At 38.0% G+C, this 18880-nt stretch overlaps 1 protein-coding gene across 2 annotated transcripts in view; it reads right to left on the reverse strand.

The window, feature by feature from the left end:
- Positions 1-5989: 5989 nt before the first annotated feature.
- The window catches only part of INTS10 (integrator complex subunit 10), an 89937-nt gene continuing 77046 nt past the window's right edge, over positions 5990-18880 (reverse strand). The window contains exons 17-18 of one of the 2 annotated variants that reach the window (XM_053703204.1): positions 7519-7596; positions 5990-6416 (exon numbers count right to left, since the gene is read on the reverse strand). In XM_053703204.1, coding sequence (XP_053559179.1) covers positions 6260-6416; positions 7519-7596 — 235 coding nt within the window. In that variant the 3' untranslated portion in view covers positions 5990-6259. The remainder of the gene's footprint in view (positions 6417-7518; positions 7597-18880) is intronic. The other variant, XM_053703203.1, reaches the window with a different exon arrangement.

The raw sequence follows: 18880 nt of genomic DNA on the forward strand, positions 1-18880 counted from the left end.
CAAAACAATTTAAAAAATTGGTTGAAAGCTAAATACGACGAATATAAAAAAGATAACTTAGGATCAGTCAATAGAAATGGAAGAAGCTAAAGCTGTTTTCAAGGGCCAAATTATAGGATATATGGCTTATTGGAAGAAAAAGGTACATTCTAGAAATATTCAATTAGCCAACCAACTGAGGAATAGATATCAGGCATAAATATTATTAACCCTAATCAAGATAATTGGAATAAATATATTTCAGCTAAATCTGAAAGAGGTTTTTCTTAAAGGGACATAATACTCATATGCTAAATCACTTGAAACTGATGCAGTATAACTGTAAAAAGCTGACAGGAAAATATCACCTGAGCATCTCAATGTAAAAAAGGAAGATATTTTACCTCACAACTTCCTCAGCTCAGCATAGTAAGTTCTGTGTAAAAAAAAATAATATACTTCAGCTGTTGCTCAGCTGCCGGTAAAAAAATGAAGAAATGAACAGCAGCCAATCAGCATTAGCAGTGATGAGGGCATGAACTCTTTTACTGTGATCTCATGAGATTTCGCTTAACTCTCATGAGATTTCATAGTAAACTTCCTTAAACTGAATAGGGAAATAAGAGGAGTGTGCACGTAAGCTCACTTCCTTAGCTGTCCCGGGACAGACATACTGATTTGCTGCTTAGAAGTCCTTTACAATGAGATGTGGCTACTGAGGAACTTTTGAGGTAAAATATTGTTCTTTTTTACATAGAGGTTTTCAGGTGATATTTTCTAGTCCGCTTTTTACAGCTATGCTGCATCACTTTCAAATGTTTCAACATTTGGGTATCATGGCCCTTTAAACAAAAATTTGCATAGCAGGAGAAGGCGCAATTCTCAGGTCTACTGGGCAGCTAAATATCTTGCTAGTATTCAGCTATTAAACATCAAGATACTAGACATTCTAATGTTAAAAAAACATAATACTTTTCTATGAGTATTTTAAGAAAGTCTATATGGCTGCTAAGATTGATAATAATAAAGAAAACTTTTGGGAGGGTATAACTCTCCCTCAGATATCCTCGGAGAACTTACAAAAATTAAATCCAAAACATGCATAAGAGATCGTTACTCTGGAATAATCTTCTAGAGGTTGGAAATTCTGCATCTGCATTTAAGTGTGAATCCAAAATTAAATGGTGAGAAACAGAGGCTGTTAGAACAAAAATCACAGCTATCTGTTAATGGCAAGATATTAAAGGAAAACTTGTGGTGATGTTAAAAAAAAGTAGCACAGAAATTGAAAAGGACAATAAAATTTAGTATGGATACAGGATACTCCTTCCTATGGAAAAATTGCCTTCTGTCATCCACTTATAACAGAAAGCTTTCGAGAGAAATCCGTAGAAATCATCATCTGTAGAAAGCAAATTAATACTGCTTAAGATTTTTTTTCTTCAAAGTAACAACAGGCCTAAAACTACAGTGTATCCTTTGTTGTTGGTAGAAATGTTTCTTAGAGGTGTTATTCAATACCTAAGTTTTCAACTATAAGACTCTATGGCATAAAGAATAAAAAACAGCTCAAAGTCTCCCGTAATCAGGACACCAAAGATAAATGATAGACTTTACTTCCCTAAAACCATGATGAGCTATTTGTATATGTTGGTCTAGGAGAGACCGTTATGTTCACTACCTGCAAAGATTATGGTTACAAAGTCCCTGTAAAGGCTGCACAAAAATAAATTGAAATTTCTGAGAGTCAACAAGTCATTACTCGTGAGAATTCAACTGCTGACCACTAGGAGGAGGCAAAAATTACCAAAACTCCAAGAGTACTTAATCCCTCCCACCTCTCTGGTATGCATATCTTATGTATAACCAAGCAAGGAAAGTTAGGAAATGACAAAGGAGGGAAAATGAGGCGCAAACTAGAACTGTAACCAGAAAATAAATTACGTAACGGTAGTAAAAATGGGCTAGTCTTGTGGACTCTCACTACCATGAATTTATCAGGTAATTATTTTTTCTTTCATATGGTGGTTAGAGTCCACAAGCCATTATTCCTGGGAACTAATGCTGAAGCTGTGGAGTCCAAAAGTAATTTGGGCAAGACAATTTTTTTTTTTTTTTTTGAAAGGCAGACCCCTAATTTCCAGACACTGCTGGTAAGAGTAGTTTCCTACCAAAAGTCGCTTCAGAAGAAGCAAATAAAATCAAAGTGGTAGAATTAAGTTAACATATGTATGGATGACCATGATGCTGCAATACAAATTTGTTTAAGAAAAGTATAATTTGAGAAAAGCCCAGGAAGTGGAAACTGATCTAGTAAAATTACCTGTAATGTGTTTTGGGGAAGAAATTCCCACCTCCAAGTAAGCCTTGTGAATCATGAGTTTTAGCCAAGGAGCAAAAGTAGTGGCTGTGACCTTCTGGCCTTTGTATGGACCTGAGAAATTAATAAATAAGAGGATTGTCTAAAATCATTTGTAGCTTGTAAGTAGAATTTCAATGCTCCCACTACAGGTACATTTTGTAGGAGCCTCTCTTTAGAATTATGTGGATTAGAACAAAGAGAAATAACTACAATTTCCCAACCGATGTTATCAGATAAAAACACCTTTGGTAAAAAAAAAAAATCTAAGTTAGTCCTTAAAATCGCATTATCCTGTTTGAAAAACAGATTAGTAAGCTCTCAAGAAAGAACAGACAAATCAGAAACTCTTCAGGCAAATGATCTTGCTAAAAGAAACAATACCTTCTAATACAGAAGCTAAATGTCCAAACTATGCATAGGTTCAAAAGGAGAGAGAAGAAACAAATTAAGGTTCCAAGGGGGAGAAATTGGTTTAATCACTAGACATCCTAAAGCTTGAACAAAGCTCTAAATGTCAGCAGGATGTTTATGAATTTTCTTGTGGTATAACACAGAAATCTGACCTTTTAAAAAGCTAGCAGATAAAACCTCCAAGTTTTACAAGAGGACTTTGATAAGATTTGTATGAATTCTGAAGGAATGCCAGCTGAAACCTTGTTTTTCACACGACGAAAGAAAAACTTTCCAAATTGTATAATAGAGTGATCTAGTTAACTGGCTTTTGTGACTGAATAAAGGTGTCGACCACAGAATCAGAAAAAAACACGGTTTTAAAATTAGGTGTTCAATAGCATCCGATGCTGCAATCATCAGACCTAACAATTCCATACATAGGGCTAATATAGGGTTGGAAATTGACTGAAGATCTGCACATGTTGTCTGTAATTGATTTCCTTTGATCTGTCAAAGAAAGGCTCATTGAAATTGAGTCTATCATTACTCATAGGATTCTCCAACCATGGTTGCAAACAAACAACAAAAGACTCTTGGGTATGAGATATTGCTAAAAGGTAAACATGGAGCTTGTACAAAAATATAGTCCAGGTATGGAGCCACCAAAATACTTGGAGCTCTTATTACAGAGAAGAGTGATCCCAGAACCTCTGCAAACTTTTTTGCAGGCAGTAGCCATACCAAATGGTAGGACAACAAACTTAAAATATTTGTCATAAACATGTTGGAATTAATCCCATGGCCTTGTTCTAACACAGAAACATGACCTCTCACTTCCTAGATCCTGAAAACAATGGAAAAGGCTTGAGTCTTTACAAGGTCCTTTGGAACATGGGACAGCAGGACACTTCCCCTGGGAGACCTTGATCTGAAACCCATTCTGCATCTGTAAAAAAAACTATGTTTAGAATCCAAAGATCTTGCACAAACCAGACCTTCAAAAAAAAAAAAAAAAAAAAAAAAAAGCATAATCTGCCCCTACCAGAAATAAATGTGCATCAGGGGCCACCCCTTCATGCTAACTTTGTAGAACAAAAAGGCTTTTTTTGACTGTTTGGTCTTGTTCCAGTTGGGGTTGGACTTTCAAGAAGATCTGCAAGAATCCTGCTTTTGTGCAGAGGACACCTTTGGTTCCTAGATTGACAAAAGGAACTAAAGCAACCAGTAGATCTGTCCTTTTCCCTTAGACTTCTTGTTCTGAGGGAGAAAAGCTCCTTTACCTATAGTCATAGAGATTATGGCATCTAGACAAGGGCCAAACTAAATTTTTCTTTGAAAATGAAGAGATAAAAAGTTTAGACATAGAAACAATGTCAGCTGATCAAAACTTGAGCCATAAAGCTCTTCTGGACAAAACTGATAAGGCCATATTTTTGGCATTAATTCTAATTATGTCAACAATAGCATCACAGATAACAGCGAAGAGTATCAGATGCTGCAACACAAGCAATACTAAGCTGTTTGTAGAAAAGCTCTTCTGTGAAGACTCTAAATGTCTACCCATATGGTCATCTAAAGGAATAATAGTGTGTTTTGATAAAGTGGAAATTGCACCATCCACCTACCTTAGCTATGGTTTCCCAGAGCTCTATATTAGAAGCTGGCAAGAGATACATTTTCTTGAACACTGAGAATGAATTAAAAGGAAGACCAGGCTTAGACAACTCTTTGGAAACTATTTCAGTAATTGCCTCTTAAAGTTAAGGTCCATTTTGATGAATTAGTGCCCGGTTTTTAATAAACCTATTAAAAACAAGGGCACTTTAATTCATCAAAATTGACATGTCACGGTTTTCTTCAAAAACTTACCTTTTAATCCTGAATGCCACTCCAGCGATTCCTACGGCTGTTGGAAGCCTCTGCAGACGTCAGAAATGACAAATCAGGCTTCCTCCAATCACAGCTTCCCCCCCCCGGGGGAATCTTGGCCTGATGCAAAGCTGTGATTGGAGGAAGCCGGATTTGCGACGGGCGGAGGAAGTGCTGGAGCGGCTGCCAGGATTAAAAGGTAAGTTTTTGAAGAAAACAATGAAATGTCAATTTTGATGAATTAAAGTGCCCTTGTTTTTAATAGGTTTATTAAAAACCGGGCACTAATTCATCAAAATGGACCTTCACTTTAAACAGGAAAAACCTATGGCGCTTTAACAGAAGGTTTAAAAATCAAATCCATTTGTATGATGGATATTTCCTCAGCAGGGACAGGGCTTGTACCCCTAAAGTACATAAAACCTCCTTTAGTAGAGAGTGAAGATGTTCAAGCTTGAACATAAAAGAGGAGGATTTTGTATCCTGATTAGCATTTGACTCCTGATCATCTGAAACCATTTTACCTTGAGAAGACTGATCTTAGGTGTAAGAATCTGACTCTGAAAGCAAATGTTTAGCTGATCTGATCCTTAGAGATTCCCAATGGCAAGACAGATAAACTATAGGTTGCTTGTCAGAGACTCTCTTGCACTTACTTGAAGGAGGCATGGCCACCAACAGTTCTAAAACAGGTCTGAGAACAAGGGGAAACAGCAAGGCAAATGTTAATAAAGACCCATTTATTTTATATACACACCAAAAATGTATAATCCCAGAGATTAATGAATATATACATAAAAAAGTGTATATCATAAAAAGGTCCTTAATGCCCCTGACGCCTCCATACCCAACATCTAGACTAAACTGGCATAGTAAAGTCTAGTGGGAATGTTGTAAATTCTAACATGCCTGTAATAAAATGTGTTCCCATGGCTATGATGTATCATAACAAATGTACCTACTAATAGTCTGTGGGCTAATTGAGTGTAATATGTATATGAGCCTATACAGTGCTGAGCACATTACAACAGAGGATCTATTTGTGGAGTATATTGACAACCCAACAGGAGGAGGATAATGGACCGGTCCATTCGACACCTGTGGCAGGTTTGCAACAAATTCCTTACTATACTCTCAACAAAGAATCGGGAGCAACTCAATCCTTCACCTTTCTCCTGTTTAGGCAAAGACAAGACTGGCATACTAGAGAGGTGTGGGAGGGATTAAGTGTTCTAGGAGTTTTGGAAATCTATGCCTCCTCCATGCCAGTACTTTAATCCCTGAAGTAAGGGATCATGGATTCTCACCACCTTATGAAAGAAATAAGAAAATCAGATATATCTGCACTTTTTAGATATGTTTACAGAATGATCATGAAAACACTGCTTATTATAACATTCTTTCCATATTTTAATTAAAAAAATGACATAGGACAATGTTTTAAGATACTTTAGACACAGCTATACTCTGAAACTGGAACATTAGCAATAAAAAAAATTAAAAATATTTACAGCAACATTGGTCACAGCAATTGAATTTTATAGCACAGACCACAAAAACTCATTGGCCAACAGAAACAGATTTGAATACTTAACAGGATACAATGAGAAAGGTGCATGAATATTAAAAGAAAATGTTATCAGATCTGCAGTGATGTCAAGCCAAGCTCTGCAGTAATAAAATCTTTTCATTTATACAAAATCGGTGCAACACAACCATCAGATTCTCAGTACAACGAGAGACTTGTCGTTCCATGGCTAGTCTAAAGTCTTCCTTCACTCCCTTCGTGATACCTCGAGTCACTGTATGATGTCTGGAATAACAAGGAAACCATTATTTACAGACTAAAAATAAATCAAGAACTTTTTTAGTCGAGCGATCTAATTTATATTAAATGTAAATGGGACTGAACATTTAGCAAATTACAAGAATAAAACAATGATTACTAACTATATTTATCTTTCTATTTCTCAAACAAATTTTAAAAACATTTATTTCTCAAACACAAATTTTAAAACCACTGTCACGGCCCGATTAACAGCCATTAAGAACATTTTTTTTTTTATAGATTTAAAACTCTATATTTTAAATAAAGTTGTTTTCATAATTCAGGTGGCTGGAACGCCAGTATCATTTGGTGGACTGCAAACCCTTCTGTGCCGGCTTGTGATCAAGAATTAAAAGGACACTAAACACTTTGTAATTACAAAACGTTATTGGTGTTTTGCAAAGGAATAATATACGAGCCATAACTAAAACATCTAATGTAAAAATCTCGAGGTGCTTACTGTCCTTTAAAGGTGCTGCATCCATAATGATTTCTTGGGTACTTTATCAAGAACGGTTTCTTGATCACAAAGGAAACAGCAATAAGTTAAGATGTCACCTTAATATATTAGATGTCTTTCAACTGGATTCAACTTTTACAGGTGAAGAAAGCAAGGCCAAGAAGTGCTCCCAAACATTGTCCTCATATGGTGATACAAGAACACAATGGTCACCCCTTGGTCTTATATTTCCAACTGCGCACCTTTGAGAGGACTTAAAAGGAATACCTACGTACTGACATAAATATCTGTCAGCTACTCTCCCAGCCAGTATTTTAACACAGCATCAATTTCATTGCAAAGTGGAGGATGAAAACAATTTTATAGGTTCATGGGATGCAAAAAGGTGTTGCCAACAAAATATGAACGTCAATCACTCATGGGAATAAAATACAGAATGCCACATCACAGTTAAATGACTTGTCCACAAATACTGGAACGGGAAATCAAAATAAAATGTATATATAGATACACATGGATAAAAATACTGGACATTAAACAGCGAAAAACTATGGGCTGTGAGATTTAAAAAAAAAGTTGACAGACACTGCACATCATGGAGACGGCTTTGGCTTGTGGAACGGGTACCTGTCGATGGCTGCTATGCTGGGCTGTAGGACAGGTATGAATTCCTGCTGCAGCAAACTCAAGGCAGTGCTAGAAGTCCTTAAAAAACAGCAAATGGCAACATTCAAACAACCTAAATAGAGCACCATCAGCTTTAATAGATCAATAGAGTAAAATGGATTTTTTTTATTTATTTTTTAAAATAATTTTTATTGAGGACAACACTGTAGATGCGATTCCAACAAAAGATTCCAACATAGTACATAATTACATCATATTTGATAAAGTTGTACATGTTCAAGAGAGTATAGTCCTCTTTTTATCCCCTTATTCTAACTCGGTCACTCATGGACCTGTGATGTTATAATAGTCCAATTGCTGGGGGTAGAGTAAAATGGATTTTAAAGAAAAGATAAAAGGCCACTGCTGATAATGTGAGGTGCTTTTGTAAGATTTGCTTTAGTCTATAGGTAACATTGTAACATGCAGCCAACATACATTATATTTAGCACAGTAAAATAACCAGATTTATACTTACCGATAAGTCAAATTCCTCACACTCTAAATAGGACAATATCAGTACTGGTGGACCTTTGACCATGGGTGCAGAAAGAAATGCCTTCCAGAAGTCTAAGGAAGGGGGTATAGAGAATGTAGAAATTGAGGCGCTGGTCCTAGTATTTTCTTTCCCTTTATTAAGCCAGAGCTTCCAATTACAGCCGAGAAAGAGAAAACTTCACTTGTATGTGTGTAGATAGCCACAAAATAATGGGTGCAATATACTCACTCCGAGACATTCAGAGTCCAACTCCTTTGTTTTTCAGAGGTTTTTCCATGTAAAATGGAGCTTCAATAAGAATATCTTCTTGTATAAACGTGATTGGAAGGAATAAAACTTTACTGGTATATGCTTTACTCAATAGTATATATTATGTTTGTTTTGATGACAAAAATGTGTTGCTGCTTATTTGAAACTGCCAAACAACTAAAACCACAGCGTGAGGAGCTGGATTCCGATTTTATTGGAGTGAGTATATTGCACATAATATATACTATTGAGTATTACATATACCAGTGAAAGTTTTATTCCTTCCAGTCACGTTTATACAAGAAGATATTCTGATTGAAGCTCCATTTTACATGGAAAAAACTCTGAAAAACAAAGGAGTTGGAGTATCGGAGTGAGTATATTGCACCAATTATTTTGTGGCTATCTACACACATACAAGTGAAGTTTTCTCTTTCTCAGCTGTAATTGGAAGCTCTGGCTTAATAAAGGGAAAGGGAATACTAGGACCTGCGCCTCTATTTCTACATTCTCTATATATTCCCAACAGTCCCCTGGGAGAGACTGAAAGAAGGAAGCGGTTCGTCCAGAGGGGAGTATTGTTTTTGTCATTTCTATACAGTTATATTGTAAGATCTGTAATAATCTGTATTGAGCCAGTTCTATAATAAGGAAGGGGGTATCCTACATATATACTCCTCCCCTTCCTGTTTATATAAGGAATTCTTTGTTGTTTAAAAAGATAGATAATCCCTTTATTACCCATTCCAAAGTTTTGCATAACCCAGATTGTTATATTAATATACTTATTACCTCTGTGATTAACTTGTATCTAAGCCTCTGCAGACTGCTCCCTTACCTCAGTACTTTTAACAAACTTGCATTTTAGCCAATAAGTGCTGGTTTCTGCATAACCCCACAGGAGTAAGCACAATGTTGTCTATATGGAACACACAAACTAGCACTGCCTAGGTGTGAAAATCTAATAAAATGACCTGAGATAAGAGGCGGCCTGCAGGTGCTTAGAAACAGGCAGAGGTTTAGAGGTTATAAAGTACATTAATAGCACAATGTTGGTTGTGGAAAGCTGGATAATGGGTAGTAAAGGTGTTATCTATCTTTTTAAATGATAAAAAAAAATCAAGTAGACTTTCCATTTAAGATGTAGTTCACACAGCCAATAAAAAAATAATTATTTTTGCAGAAAAGAGTTTGATGACTAAGCAACATAAATCTGATTTTGTCTCACATTCTTGTAGAGCTGAAAATAAATATGTTGGAAAGGTTTGTAGCTTTAAAATAATCCTTGAGAGATCAGACAACATCAAGGCTATATATAAAAGATCCTTATTGGTTGTTAGCAATAAGACTTAATTAACTATCTCAAATTTAAATGTCCAACGGGAAACCACCTGTGGCAAAAAAATGTATAGGTGTTCTGACAATTGCCTTATCCTGATGAAAAATAACCTATGGAGAAACAAGACAGCCCAGTTCAGAAGACTTTCTAGCTGTGAACATCATCACCAGAAGAATAGTATTAATTGTTAAAAACTTCAGTTACATTGAGGAAAGGTGCAAAATGACAATGTTGAAAACATGCAGAACCAAATTTATATCATATGATGGTATTGCATTTTTTTAAATTTTTTTTATTTAAAGTAATAAATTATTTACAGGTCTTTAATGGATGTCACATCATCATCATCAAGGCAGGCAATATGTTACTGGAAAAGAATTGAAAAGGCAGACCCCAAACCTGTGGAACATACAAGGAATTTCACCATTTGCAGAAGGTAAGCTAGACCTTGGCATATGTCTTTGGACAAGTAGAAACTACTTTATCTTAAAAAAACGTTACCCTGAGAATCAAGGATTTAACAAGCCCCTCCCAACCAAATGGCAATTTAGCAATCACTTCCGTACACTTAGCTCTACTTTGAATAGGGAAGAAGCCAAGCGTCAACTTTTTACCCGATAGTCCTCAAAGCCACAATATAAAACTAGCAGCTTTAAAGCATAGAGCAAAACCACTACACAAACACATAAAAAAAAACAAATGAGCCTACCCATAAATTGCATGTGCTAAACATTTAAAGGGACAGACAACACTAGAATTTTAGTTGTTTAAAAAGAAAGATAATCCCTTTATTATCCTTTCCCCAGTTTTGCATAACCAACACTGTTATAGAAATACTCCCTTTACCTCTGTGATTAACTTGTATCTATGCTTCTGCAAACTGCCCCCTTATTTAATTTCTTTTGACAGACTTGCATTTTAGCCAATCAGTGCTCACTCCAGGGTAACTTAACGTGCATGGGAGCTCAATGTTAAATATATGAAACACATGAACTAATGCCCTCTAGTGGTCATAATGCTTTCAGATTAGAGGCAGTCTTCAAGGTCTAAGAAATTAGCATATGAACCTCCTAGGTTTAGCTTTCAACTAAGAATACCAAGAGAAAAAAGCAAAATTGGTGATAAAAGTAAATTGGAAAGTTGTTTAAAATTACATTCCCTATTTAAATCATGAAAGTTTTTTGGGGACTTGACTATCCCTTTAAAGTATGTGTGCGTGTTTTAATCCATAAACCAAAAAAAGCACAATAAGGAAAACAGAAGCATACATACATATTCATTATCCCTACAATTACAAACAAAAAAGGAACATATAAACTGATTCCCAAGAAGTATTTGTCCCACCCTGACACAATCCTTGCTACTCCTGTAAGATTATACTGCATGGCTAAGAGGGTGAAGGTAATCAGCAAGGGGTATCATCTTAAGTTCAGCCAGAGCCATAGTACATAAATCCACAGGGGAATACACAAGAACAAAAACTCATGTCTACAAGATTGCCTGTATACATTTTTAAGCTCATAGTCAGTGTCCCTTACTATGCAGAAGGTATGGTTTGTTCCTTGCAGTAGAAAATCTTCTGTAGTGATTAGGGTTCAACCAACTATACTCAAAATGGGTAGAAACTGTATAGTACAGTAAGTAAATTGAACAGGAAGAGGGGAAGAATATATAGTGGTAACTACCAGTGGTCAAATGCCATATACCCATTAGTACTGATATGGTTCTACAGGTGTATGAGAAAACAGAAGAATGAAAAGGGAATAAAAAAAAAGTCGCAAAAAAGAATTTAAAAGGCAATGTGTGTCAGTTACTTCCTACTGTTGTACAGTTATGGTATCTTTACATGCCAGATCTTATTCTGCGTGATTCTCACGATGGCTCCTTGCAATGTAAGTACTCGGAAAAAAGTCATATTGGCACTAATGATAAAGGCAAGCGGCAGCAAGGATTCATAAAAGCAATCATTTCAATCGTCATATTATTTGTAATGTAATCTACAAATATCCATTTGATGTTAAAGGAAATTGAGATAGTAACAGATAACAGATATAATAAATATGACAAAAAGCAGATAACCCCTTTAGTACTTAACTGCGAATATAGTGATCTCAGGCACTTAACTAACCAATCATATTGCTGCCATTAGAAGATCACTTGCTCACCTATTTCACAGTCTTATGCTGTCATTTTATTGTTGTTGGATTATTCACTAGTCTAATACCAGAACAAAGCCTTAGAAGTAACATTATAACATACTACAGTGATTAAAGGGATAAGAATGTCAAAATTAAACTTGCATGATTCAGATACATCATGTCATTTTAAGACACTTTTAAATTAACTTCTATTTTCAAATGTGCTTCGTTCTCTTGGTATCCATTGTTGAAAAACAATACGCACATATCCTACACTAGTGGGAGCTAGCTGCTGATTGGAACCTGCACATATTTGTCTCTTGTGATTGGCTAACTGTATGTGTTCAGTTAGCTGCCAGTAGTGCAATCCTGTTCCTTCAACAAAGGATAACAATAGAATGAAGCAAATTTGATAATAGAAGTTACCTATAAAGTTTTTTAAAATGGTATATTCTATCTAAATCATGAAAGAAAATGTTGGGGTTTCCTGTCCCTTTAAAGTACACCAACCAGTGCTTATACAAGCAGGTCAGTTAATTAAAAACAAAACCAAAGGGCTTTACTCTGCATCTCATTATAAACCAGAAAATTACTGACACCACATGACCCATATACCTCCATTGTGATTTTATAGGATATAGCAGGCAACAACTGCATTAGAAAAGGCACAATACGAAAATATTAACATTAAAATTAAAAAAAAGCATAGTTTTCAAAGGGTCAGAAAGGAAGTATAACCTCAGCATTCTATTAACCTCTATGTCCATTAATGAATCCTATAGTTAAAAGAATGTAGGCATACTAGAGGAGTGTCCTGGTTCTTATATCTATCTTAGACATCAATGTGCAGGTTGTGGTAGTCACAATTAAAGGGACACTGAACCCAAAGAGAACGAAGAAAAATTGATAATAGGAGTAAATTAGAAAGTTTAAAAGTTTAAAGCTTAAAATTGCATGCTCTATCTGAATCACGAAAGAAAAAAATTGGGGTTCACTGTCAGTTTAATGTAAAGTATGTACTTTACCTAAACTATTGTTTTGTGTAAAATTTTAATCTTTATTTAAGCAACAATTTATACATCAGCAGCAGTGTGCGTGAAGAACTATGTACATTGTTGGGCTGAAAGTTGCACTGAAGGGACACTAAAGTCAAACAAACTCAGATAGAGCATGTTTTAAGAAATGCTTTACAATTTACTTCTATTTTGCACATTCTTTTTATATACACACTTTCTTACTGAGCATGTGCAAAAGTTCACAGGGTATACACATACTAGTCTCTAATTGGCCGATGGCAGTCACATGATACAGGAGGCTGGCAAATAGGGTAAGACAATACATTTGTAAGAAGAAAAAAAATCTACTGTTTATTTGAAATTCAGATTAAGTGTTATGTTGTTTTTATTGTGCATTTGTAAATTATGTAATTCTAGTGTATTTAGTGGTCCTTTAAGACCAACATAGAGGTTTATATCCTTTAAAAGGGATATGAAATAAAAAAAATTTCTTTCATGATTCCGATAGATCGATTTATCAAGTCCTTCTCCCTTTGACTGCAGAGAACCTGCAGTCAGAATTTATCAAGCCACGGTCATCAGACCGCAGCTTCTCTACCCTGTTCTTCACCTCTTAGGTGGAGAGTTTCAATCTCCCCGGTCTCATCCGACTGGGGCGATTGACAGCTCCTACCCGCGCACGATTGGCTGTATGTGGGCAGTGGACTGGGTTGCCCGCGAGCACAAAGGAGCGCTTGTATGCAATGTTAAATTTGGGCAGCTGGTTGCTGCCTGCCAGAGGAGAGGTCGGGCGGACAGGGGCGAATATGTACACCCCTGTCCGCCCGTGGATGATAAATGCAGCCCTATATGTTGAGACAATAAAAAGTAAACCATTATATTATATTAGAACAAACAAGATAAAAACACAATTTATGCTTACCTGATAAATTTATTTCTCTTGTGGTGTATCCAGTCCACGGATCATCCATTACTTGTGGGATATTCTCATTCCCAACAGGAAGTTGCAAGAGGACACCCACAGCAGAGCTGTAATATAGCTCCTCCCCTAACTGTCATAGCCAGTCATTCGACCGAAAACAAGCCGAGAAAGGAGGAACCATAGGGTGCAGTGGTTACTGTAGTTTAAATTTAAAAATTACCTGCCTTAAAATGACAGGGCGGGCCGTGGACTGGATACACCACAAGAGAAATAAATTTATCAGGTAAGCATAAATTGTGTTTTCTCTTGTAAGGTGTATCCAGTCCACGGATCATCCATTACTTGTGGGATACCAATACCAAAGCTAAAGTACACGGATGAAGGGAGGGACAAGGCAGGTACTTAAATGGAAGGAACCACTGGCTGTAAAACCTTTCTCCCAAATATAGCCTCCGAAGAAGCAAAAGTATCAAATTTGTAAAATTTTGAAAAAGTATGAAGCGAAGACCAAGTCGCCGCCTTGCAAATCTGTTCAACAGAAGCCTCATTTTTAAAGTCCCAAGTGGAAAGCCACAGCTCTAGTGGAATGAGCTGTAATCCTTTCAGGAGGCTGCTGTCCAGCAGTCTCATAGGCTAAGCGGATTATGCTTCTTAGCCAAAAAGAAAGAGAGGTTGCCGAAGCCTTTTGACTTCTCCTCTGTCCAGAGTAGACAGCAAACAAAATCTTTAGTAGCTTGTAAGTAAAACTTTAAAGCACGGACCACGTCCAGATTGTGTAATAGACGTTCCTTCTTCGAAGAAGGATTAGGACACAAGGATGGAACAACAATCTCTTGATTGATATTCTTGTTAGATACCACCTTAGGTAAGAACCCAGGTTTGGTACGCAGGACTACCTTATCCGTATGAAAAATCAGATAAGGAGAATCACATTATAAGGCAGATAGCTCAGAGACTCTACGAGCCGAGGAAATAGCTACCAAAAACAGAACTTTCCAAGATAAAAGTTTGATATCTATGGAATGAAGAGGTTCAAACGTAACTCCTTGAAGAACCTTAAGAACCAAATTTAAGCTCCATGGTGGAGCAACAGGTTTAAACACAGGCTTGATTCTAACTAAAGCCTGACAAAATGCCTGAACGTCTGGAACATCTGCCAGACGCTTGTGCAAAAGAATAGACAGAGCAGAAATCTGTCCCTTTAAGGAACTAGCTGACAATCCTTTTTCCAAACCTTCTTGGAGAAAAGATAATATCCTGGGAATCCTGACCTTACTCCATGAGTAACCCTTGGATTCACACCAATAAAGATATTTACGCCATATCCTATGTTAAATTTTCCTGGTGACAGGCTTTCGTGCCTGTATTAAGGTATCAATAACTGACTCGGAGAAGCGTTCAATCTCCAGGCAGTCAGCCTCAGAGAAATTAGATTTGGATGGTTGAAAGGACCCTGAAGTAGAAGGTCCTGTCTCAGAGGCAGAGACCATGGTGGAAAGGATGACATGTCCACTAGATCTGCATACCAGGTCCTGCGTGGCCACGCAGGTGCTATCAGAATCACCGATGCTCTCTCCTGCTTGATCTTGGCAATCAGTCGAGGGAGCAGAGGAAACGGTGGAAACACATAAGCCAGGTTGAAAGACCAGGGCGCTGCTAGAGCATCTATCAGTGTCGCCTTGGGATCCCTGGACCTGAATCCATAACACGGAAGCTTGGCGTTCTGGCGAGATGCCATGAGATCCAGTTCTGGTTTGCCCCAACGATGAATCAGTTGTGCAAAAACCTCCGGATGGAGTTCCCACTCTCCCGGATGAAAAGTCTGACGACTTAGAAAATCCGCCTCCCAGTTCTCTACACCTGGGATATGGATAGCTGATAGGTGGCAAGAGTGAATCTCTGCCCAGCGAATTATTTTTGAAACTTCTAACATCGCTAGTGAACTTCTTGTTCCCCCTTGATGATTGATGTAAGCTACAGTCGTGATGTTGTCCGACTGAAATCTGATGTACCTCAGAGTTGCTAACTGAGGCCAAGCCTGAAGAGCATTGAATATCGCTCTTAGTTCCAGAATATTTATTGGAAGGAGAGACTCCTCCTGAGTCCACGATCCCTGAGCCTTCAGGGAATTCCAGACTGCACCCCAACCTAGAAGGCTGGCATCTGTTACAATTGTCCAATCTGGCCTGCGAAAGGTCATACCTTTGGAAAGATGGACCCGAGATAGCTACCAGAGAAGAGAATCCCTGGTCTCTTGGTCCAGATTCAGTTGAGGGGACAAATCTGTGTAATCCCCGTTCCACTGACTGAGCATGCATAGTTGCAGCTGTCTGAGATGTAAGCGTGCAAACGGCACTATGTCCATTGCCGCTACCATTAAGCCGATTACTTCCACACACTGAGCCACCGAAGGGCGCGGAATGGAATGAAGAACCCGGCAGGAATTTAGAAGCTTTGATAACCTGGACTCCGTCAGGTAAATTTTCATTTCTACAGAATCTATCAGAGTCCCTAGAAAGGAATCTCTTGTGAGTGGGGATAGAGAACTCTTTTCCTCGTTCACTTTCCACCCATGCGACCTCAGAAATGCCAGTACTACGTCCGTATGAGACTTGGCAATTTGGAAGTTTGACACCTATATCAGGATGTCGTCTAAATAAGGGGCTACTGCTATGCCCCGCAGCCTTAGGACCGCCAGAAGCGACCCTAGAACCTTTGTAAAGATTCTTGGGGCTGTAGCTAATCCAAAGGGAAGAGCTACAAACTGGTAATGCCTGTCTAGAAAGGCAAACCTGAGAAACCGATGATGATCTTTGTGTATCGGAATGTGAAGATAAGCATCCTTTAGATCCACTGTAGTCATATATTGACCCTCCTGGATCATTGGTAGGATGGTAAGAATAGTTTCCATCTTGAATGATGGAACTTTGAGGAATTTGTTTAAGATCTTTAGATCCAAAATTGGTCTGAAGGTTCCATCTTTTTTGGGAACCACAGACAGATTTGAGTAAAAACCCTGTCCCTGTTCCTCCTTTGGAACTGGATGGATCACTCCCATAACTAGGAGGTCTCGTAAACAGTGTAAGAATGCCTCTCTCTTTATCTGGTTTGCAGATAATTGTGAAAGGTGAAATCTCCCTTTTGGGGGGGAAGCTTTGAAGTCCAGGAGATATCCCTGGGATATAATTTCCAACGCCCAGGGATCCTGAACATCTCTTGCCCACGCCTGGGCGAAGAGTGAAAGTCTGCCCCCTACTAGACCCATTACCGGATAGGGGGCCGTTCCTTCATGCTGTCTTAGAGGCAGCAGCAAGCTTTTTGGCCTGCTTACTTTTTTTCCAGGTCTGGATTGGTCTCCAGACCGTCTTGGATTAAGCAAAAGTTGCCTCTTGTTTAGCATTAGAGGAAGTTGATGCCGCACCTGCCTTGAAGTTTCGAAAGGCACGAAAATTAGACTGTTTGGCCCTAGATTTGGACCTGTCCTGAGGAAGGGCATGACCTTTTCCTCCAGTGATATCAGCAATAATCGCCTTCAAACCAGGCCCGAATAGGGTCTGCCCCTTGAAGGGAATGTTAAGTAGCTTAGATTTTGAAGTCACGTCAGCTGACCATGATCTAAGCCATAGCGCTCTGCGCGCCTGTATAGCAAAACCAGAATTCTTAGCCGTTAGTTTAGTCAAATGAACAATGGCATCAGAATAAAAGAATTGGCTAGCTTAAGTGCTCTAAGTTTGCCAAGTATGTCATCCAATGGAGTCTCTACCTGTAAAGCCTCTTCCAGAGACTCAAACCAGTACGCCGCAGCAGCAGTGACAGGGGCAATGCATGCAAGGGGCTGTAGGATAAAACCTTGTTGAATAAATATTTTCTTAAGGTAACCTCTAATTTTTTATCCATTGGATCTAAAATAAAAAAAAAAAAAAAAAAAAAAAAGCACAACTGTCCTCGACAGGGATAGTAGTACGCTTTACTAGAGTAGAAACTGCTCCCTCCACCTTAGGGACTGTCTGCCATAAGTCCCGTGTGGTGGCATCTATTGGAAACATTTTTCTAAAAATAGGAGGGGAAGAGAACGGCACACCTGGTCTATCCCATTCCTTATTAATAATTTCTGTAAACCTTTTAGGTATTTGGAAAAACATCAGTACACACCGGCACTGCAAAGTATTTATCCAGTCTACACAATTTCTCTGGCACTGCAATGGTATCACAGTCATTCAGAGCAGCTAAAACCTCCCTAAGCAACACGCGGAGGTGTTCAAGCTTAAATTTAAATGTAGAAATATTAGAATCAGGTATCTTTCCTGAGTCATTAACATCACCCACTGACTGAAGCTCTCTTTCCTCAGCTTCTGCATATTGTGAGGCCGTATCAGACATGGTTCTTAAAGCGTCAGTATGCTCTGCATTTTGTCTCACCCCAGAGCTATCTCGCTTACCTTTAAGTTCAGGTAGACTGGCTAATACCGCTGACAGTGTATTATCCATGACTGCCGCCATGTCTTGTAAAGTAAACGCTATGGGCGCCCTAGATATACTTGGCGCCATTTGAGCGTGAGTCCCTTAAGCGGGAGTCAAAGGGTCTGACACGTGGGGAAAGTTAGTCGGCATAACTTCCCCCTCGTCAGATTCCTCTGGTGATAACATTTTTTAAAGACAGAAAATGATCTTTATTGCATAAAATGAAATCAGTACATTTGGTACACATTCTAAGAGGGGGTTCCACCATGGCTTTTAAACATAATAAACAAGGAGTTTCTTCTATGTCAGACATGTTTATACAGACTAGCAATGAGACTAGCAAGCTTGGAAAACACTTTAAATCAAGTTAACAAGCAAATATAAAAAATGGTACTGTGCCTTTAAGAGAAACAAATTTTGTCAGAATTTGAAAAACAGTGAAAAAATGCAGTAAATCAAATGAAATTTTTACAGTGTGTATAATAGGCTAACAGAGCATTGCACCCACTTGCAAATGGATGATTAACCCCTTAGTTAAAAAAAACTGATCAAAAAAACGAAATAGACGTTTTTTAACAGTCACAAACAACTGCCACAGCAAGCTGTGGCCCTACCTTCCCCAATAAACGACTTTGGAAAGCCTTTGGGCCCTTTAGAGATGTCCTATAGCATTCAGAGGGCCTTTGAGGGAAGCTGGAT

Source organism: Bombina bombina, chromosome 2, assembly GCF_027579735.1.
Source record: "Bombina bombina isolate aBomBom1 chromosome 2, aBomBom1.pri, whole genome shotgun sequence".
Lineage (NCBI taxonomy): Eukaryota > Metazoa > Chordata > Amphibia > Anura > Bombinatoridae > Bombina > Bombina bombina.